The sequence below is a fragment of the Sinocyclocheilus anshuiensis genome, unplaced genomic scaffold (assembly GCF_001515605.1).
Source record: "Sinocyclocheilus anshuiensis isolate Anshui unplaced genomic scaffold, SAMN03320099.WGS_v1.1 scaffold234, whole genome shotgun sequence".
Lineage (NCBI taxonomy): Eukaryota > Metazoa > Chordata > Actinopteri > Cypriniformes > Cyprinidae > Sinocyclocheilus > Sinocyclocheilus anshuiensis.
The window spans coordinates 2,458,307-2,465,463 of record NW_015544165.1 but is presented as its reverse complement, the minus strand read 5'-3'; the positions used below and the strand labels follow the sequence as shown (position 1 = coordinate 2,465,463).

General features: G+C 36.9%; 1 protein-coding gene across 1 annotated transcript in view; it reads right to left on the bottom strand.

Moving 5' to 3' along the window:
- Positions 1-333: 333 nt before the first annotated feature.
- LOC107695829 (basement membrane-specific heparan sulfate proteoglycan core protein-like) overlaps positions 334-7,157 on the bottom strand; it is a 126,310-nt gene continuing 119,486 nt past the window's right edge. Inside the window, exons 81-88 of the mRNA XM_016495897.1 lie at positions 6,179-6,235; positions 4,207-4,282; positions 3,943-4,021; positions 3,497-3,544; positions 2,461-2,531; positions 2,153-2,236; positions 1,969-2,072; positions 334-1,833 (exon numbers count right to left, since the gene is read on the bottom strand). Coding sequence (XP_016351383.1) covers positions 1,661-1,833; positions 1,969-2,072; positions 2,153-2,236; positions 2,461-2,531; positions 3,497-3,544; positions 3,943-4,021; positions 4,207-4,282; positions 6,179-6,235 — 692 coding nt within the window. The 3' untranslated portion in view covers positions 334-1,660. The remainder of the gene's footprint in view (positions 1,834-1,968; positions 2,073-2,152; positions 2,237-2,460; positions 2,532-3,496; positions 3,545-3,942; positions 4,022-4,206; positions 4,283-6,178; positions 6,236-7,157) is intronic.

Here is a 7,157-nt window from a genome sequence, read left to right as displayed (position 1 = left end):
CTTAGTGATAAAATGGTGAAAAAGACACAAGGGGGCCAAAGTGACCTTTGACCCCTGTCTGGCCCATGTGGGCGAGCATGTTCATTAGAGCTCCAAGTCACAGCACTAATAAGAGGGGTTTCACTAGGCAGTATTTTCTCTGTAGACCTTCTATTCCATCTCCTCTGTCTATTCTCATGTTCATTTCTCTATGCAATGAGAGCAGCCAGAAAGAATCACTTCCTGTACATTCTGACTGAGATCATGAACCTGAATGGTTTGCTGTAAATGAGTCAGTTCTCCGTTAACCCTCTGGAGGATCTTGAAGATGACACGCATTTCCTCTTTTTTTCCAATGTAAACTGTGTAAGACTCCTATAGAATCGCACGTAATGGAAAAAGACACCTCACTAAACCATTCATACATATCTATCATGTAAAATAGTGTGGTTGTTAACAGCAAAACTGTGAAAAACAGATAAGACCAAAAAAAAAAAAATACTTTCCAAACAATTAAAACCGCTGCAGTGTGATTTTATGTAACATTTGTCATCCACTACGAGAATTTTAATAATTCTAATTCTGTTATAAAAAATTTAAAAAACTATATAATTTCAAAATATTTCACAATTTAGAGACAACACATCCACTTTTAATCTAAAATTAACTTCTCAGTACTTTGGCTTGAGGGATTGTAATTAGTAAACAGTGCTTTATTTTACTGTAAAGCTACAGCTTTTCTTTCTTACAACAAATGACACCCATTCAGAGAAGTAAATATTATAAGAAACTGAAACTATGATTATGTGCTTGTTTTGTTGCCTTTGTCATGTCTGAATTTAGCACCATATGTTTTTTATATTACCAGACACATTTAGCAGACACAACAATGTTTCCAAGCATGGAAGGTATGTCATTTCAAATATATGTAGTCAACGCTGTATATATGATCTCCCAATTTGTATTTTTTTTTAGCAACAATCTTCACCTGAGATGTGTCTTGATGTCTTCTGTGCTGTGACCTCACAGAGACCCGTTCCTCATGGTATCTAAGCATGCTCGCCCCCACCGGCCCTCAAACAGAGTAAAAGAAGGCAGCAGAGTCTTCAAGTATTAACACAGCTCGGGCACTAAACATCAGACACGCATTGTTAGAGCCTAGAATCACTGCTAGGAAAACAAATGAGCAGGTTATTGTTAGCTTACATTTCCCCCACAAATATAATATATATATATATATAGATTAATATGCTTATAAATAAAAATTCAGTGCTGTAAAAACATCTCCGATTCCATAGGATCTGACCCACCATAGAAGGCTCATCATGTTTATTTTTTAAACCATTTTTGTCATCTTTTTCTCATGGCTAAAAAGCTGCTGTTCGGAGCTTCTGTGTTAATAGGTCCTTGATTGAGCATAAAACACTGAAAAATTGAAGACTTGTTAATATCATAATTTTTTCTTATTTTTTGGTTTAATGCAGCACAGAGCGAAGAATCCTTTCTTGTGTGTTTTTTTTTCGGTTGCGGTGAAGCACCAAGAAACACGTATCAGTGTATGTCTCTGTGTAAGTGTGACTGTAGTTTGTCCTGTAAGCGTCTGAGAAATGCATGTTTCTCAGTGTGAATGTGGATGAGGGGAAAAAGTTCTGTAGTCTCTGCTAGTGTTTTAGTACTGCGTCTATGTTAAGCAGCGCTCCACGTTGATGCCTTCCTCTGCGTGGACCTGCAGGTCGATAGGTCGTGCTGGCTGTTCTCCCGGTCGAGCGTTCATCAGTGAGAGGTTCTTCACACAGCCTGTGATACCTGATGAGTACTTCCCACTGGTCAATGCTTTCATGTCTGGAGCTCCACCTACAGTTCAGATACAAACAATCTTACTTCAGATTCAAATGATTAGGATTTTCTTTTACAAGAAAAAGTCATTTCTTTGAGACACAACAATCTGATCAGTACAAGGAACAAACACCACTGTAATATTACACTTACCCAGGTATATGTTGCCCTTGGTGTTCACCATAATGCTTTTGCCTTCTGATTGCCCACGTTGGACAGATCCTCCATCGATTTGAAGGTAGCCCTGCTTACCCGTTCTGTTCAACACATAGAAAGAACGCACTATTATCTTTCTATTATGCTTTCTATGACCATTTGGAGAGGTTAGGAGCATTACCGGACTGCAGTGATCATGTGCCACTGTCCATCATTGACAGGCTCTCTGGAGAGAATATGAGCCTCTCCACTGCCCAGCTGGTAACTATCAGAGGAACAAGAGCACATTATGACCGGCTACAAGGGACTGATCTAGATCAGTAAGAAACTGAAACATAGTGGCTGCAGCAGAGAACCCTAGTAACAAAAGTCATGAGATCCTGTGGATATTTCAAACATTAGGTTTTTATACTGTCATCATATCATGTTAGACTCTTTAGCCATATACCCATGTGGTTTCTTAGTATTAAAATGTGCTCGATTACTCACCTAAACACAATATGTCCATTTTGTAAACCAATACTTATGAAGTCCTTCCCCTTTCCTTGACCTCCTAGTTCCTGGAAAGTATTTTCGAAAATTCAGAATGTCTTCATTTCCATAACATGGTGCATAAAGTTAGAAAAACCTGGAATAGGCTGTATTAATGATTAAATTTAACATCACTTTTCATATATATTGTACACTTTAGTGTCCCATGACTGTTTTACCATACAAGTTGTATTTAAACACATCAAATGTATGCCGATCTGCTAAATTTCAATCCACTGCAGGAGTTTTCATTATTAACTAACAAAATATGTTTTTGATTAACATATAGCTGTGTCCCATGTTTGATTTGAGGTTGACAGTCAACAATTTCCGAAGGCAAAAAAAAAAAACACCTTCAGAAATTGTTGACTGTACAACAAACCCTACTTGTGAAGTGCAAATGTATGTGATAAAACTGTTGCAGTAACACAGGTGTGTTGATTGAACAGGTGGAAAAGCAGGTGATAAATATGCAAACATAAGGCTACTTATGTCATAAATCAGTGGTTCCCAACCCTGTTCCTTGAGTCCCCACACTGTACATTTTGAATGGAACAGAAGTTTGCATAGAATTTGCTCCAGGAACAGGGTTGGGAACTACCGTCATAAATAAAGAGCAACTTTGAAATCACACTAACACATGCAAACAATAAATGAGCTGAAATTTCACTTTTTTTACCCATTGATAATTCCTGAGCCTGTTCACTTACAGCCACTGAATAACCTAGTTATTTAACAAATGTTTTTCTAGGATAATTGTGCTCTTGAGCAACCGTGCGGCCAGTTAGTGCACTGTAAGTGAGAAATAAAAGGCATTTGCTAAATCAATAGTAAATATAAGTGCTGTTTTCAAAATGTTTAAATGTATCTGTGCAAGTGCTGTAAAGTTCAAATATATTTTGCATATATTCTGAGATGCTACATTCATGCTAATGCAGACATACTGTACTTGTATGTACAGTAAACAAGCTGACTGCTTGTGAAGAGTGAATACCTTTATACTATCATGCTTCTTACGGAGGCTTAGAGCGCCTGCAGGCTCCTGAGGAGGATGAAGGTGAGTTAGCCAGGCAAACATGCAATGCAGCCATTAAAATGTGCTTTAGAGGTGAAGGACAAAAGCATATTCCAAAACAGCTCCAAGCAAACTCATTTTACTCAGTTTAGTGAAATGAGGCTGAATATAAAATGGAAATGACACTGTGCATACAGTATCAGAATGTGAGTGTATGCAGGGTCCAAAATTATATATATATATATATATATATATATAAACATAAAAATATAATAGTATATAAATTTGATATATGGAAAATTGCAACTTAAAATGGCGCAGAATAAATTATAATTATTTTAGTTTTCATTTTGAAAATTTGAAAATTTGGACCCTGAATGTATGTGCCCTGAGATCCAGTAGGGGGCTCATGTGTCCAAACATACCACTCCCTGCCACAGGACGAGTCCGTCTTTAGAGACAGTGTTGATCTCTAACTCGATGGTCTCTGGAGAGTCAGGAGCACTGAAACAAAACAAACCATAAATACTGCTTGACAACACTCAAAAATCTATTTTTTTGTTTGCTTTTACAAGCTGAGAGACAATCCAAAACGAATTTGACAGCACTCATTTAAATGGATAATTAAGTCAGTTAAACAAACACCGAACACAGTTCATCAATAGGTTTCACATATAAAGGGCCCTCACCTTCGTGGGAACATGGGCTTCGGAAGAGCCAGATATCCATTATCATGGAAATATGCAGAATATTCAATAGGAGAGTCTGGAAAAGAGAAACCAAAAAATAAACCCCAGGTGCCAACCCCTGGGTTATACTACCACCCTGTGGAGCTTCACCAAATAACAAAATACAGCAGTCAATGAACAGAACTGAGCCCCTGACTACATTAAACCACATCTGATCTGATGAATTACTATTTATAAGTTATAAATGCTAGATTCCAAATAGCAGCCTTCATTGGGAACATACAATCATCAAGGGCAACTCACAAAAAAAAAAATCCAACATACATTTAATTTATCTTCATGAGATAAATGAAAATGAATGCAAATACACACTGCTGTCAAAGTAACATTCACAGTTGGGAACAACAATATGCATTCCTCACAAAGCATTCTCTTGAACCATGTAATAACCGGAGAACCCTCAGGCAAATGAGTGCTTACCAAGAAGTGCTTCATGCTCAGTGTTTCTGACCGAAAACTCACCTGTCTGGTCAGCTCAAGTGTGTAAATGACGGACATTCAGAGGTTAGTAACTAAAAACGTGTTTGTTCACAGTGTGAGGACATCGTGTTTACAGACGTCGCTGTAGGTGAAAGTGTGGAAAATATGTCGGTTGTTGGTTTCGTAACAAAGAGAAACAAGGATTTAATGAGAAAGAGATGACAAATTGAAACTGCAGCGAGAGGTTGACCGGACAAGACGCCTCAGGAGATGCTAAAGGGGAATTCTATGTATGTTCTCCTTAAGAAAATGTCACAGTGTTGCAACTTGCAACCCTCACAGTTTTAATATTACCCACAAAAACTGCACCAAAAACTACCATAAACTTTCAGCGTTTTACAGTGTAGACATAGAATTCCCCCTCAACGTTACATTTAAAACTTTACAGAGGACACAGTAACCAACTGAGTGCAGATTGAGACCATTCATTTTGACAGCACAATATTTCAGGGATCTATTTACAAGACATCAGCATCAATAAGCTGTTATACATTGTTTTTAATTTTGTGTATGAAAACTTTCAGGGACATCAAGCACCTATTAGATATTCATTACATCATTAAATCATTACACATACACTACAGTTCAAAAGTTTGGGGTGGGTAAGATTTTTTTTAAAGATTTCTTTTCACTAAAGCTACTGTATTACATAAACTGTAATATTGTGAAATATTACAAGTTAAAATAATGGTTTTCTTTTTTAATACATTTTAAAATGTAATTTATTCTGTTTATCCTGAATTTATTCTGAATGTTCAAAAGAACCACATTTATTTGAAACAAATCTTTTTTTAGCATCATAAAATCTTACTGATCTCAAACTTTTGAATGGTAGTTTAAATATACTACAAAAATAATTGTCTTAATATTTTATCGATTTTTATTAAAATATTATAACATCCTTATAACAACTAATTTGCATAACAGCTTAAGATAATAAGATGTAGATAATAAGCAAATATATACCCTACTGAAAAACTGTTTAAAGAATAAACCTCACTTAATTTACATTTATACTCAAAACATGAAAAATAAATGATCTGAAAGTCTTTTCTTACACTATTTTCCCCAGTTAAATCTTGTTTTGTAGGATACATAGTTATTTTTATCAGGATAAATTCATAATCAAGATGATTTTACAGATTTATATAATAAGGATTTATTGAACAACACTGATGAAGACGTTTTTTTTTTAAATGCATTTATCAAAATGATCAGAAATGTGCTTGATTTTGCCTCTGTTGTTGGTAATAAGAGCTCTGTAAACAGACCCCTAAAATGCTTCATTTTCTGGCTCCCTTTTCCCCCCACTGAGGCCGTTTGTTGTTGTTGTTGTTTTATTTGTGGTGTTAGATGGGCTGATGGGCCCTGAGGAGGACGCTCTCCCCTGGTTAGTGACGAGCGTGTCAGGCAGACTGTAGTCATACTGTACCATTTCCCCCACTACCCTCCAAATTCCACAGTGCCTCGGTGAAGCTGGACTCCTGCCCTGTGTGTGTGGGATAGCCATGAGAGTGCAGGGGTGAGATTCATACACACTTTCACCAGCCAACACACTACTGCTGGATGACGTTAGGCAGCCTGACTGATGTCGCCATGGTACGTTACGGAGAACCGGCAATTATTTCCCTATGGTGCTTTATGATGAATTACTTCCAGCTGTGGTTCTGTTTAATGCTATGAAACTACAGAGAAATACATTTACTTCCATAGAGAACGTGAATTTCTAAAATGACAAATGAAGCAAACTGAGTCTAAAGAGACCAATATATTATCGATAAGAATAATAAAGCAATTTAAAGTCACATTGCACACATATTGGCTTTAGTTAGCTGTATGTTCATCGCCATACATATTAAATGACATTATTTAAAGGCACAATATGTAATTTTTTGCCACTAAAGGGCGCGTATTCAAAACAAACAAAGAAACAAAGGCGTAGTTAGACGACGCCGTGTCTGAGTGTGGAATCATGGGAGTTGTCGTCTTCATCCCCACAGCCGAAGCAATCTGATGGGACTCGGGCAGAAATCATGTTCATGGATGAGCGAATATATTAAAGATTTATTAACATCGTAGTATGAAGCAGAGTGAGGCGGAAAGCCGTTGAAGCAAAACGAGGCCGCTGACCGAGTGCGACACATGGCTCGAAAGCAGCAGATCTTTTATTATGACACAGTCGACCGCTTTCTGCTCCTTCCGGAAAGCAACGGAAGTAAGCAGCGCTGTTTTATCATACTAGATACAGTCATGGTCAGAATTATTGGCACCCTTGGTAAATATGATCAAAGAAGGCTGTGAAAATAAATCTGCATTGTTAATCATTTTATCTTTTATTTAAAAAAATTCAGAAATATCTAACCCTTCATTGAACTAAAACAATTGAAAATGGGGGAAAATCTCATTATGAA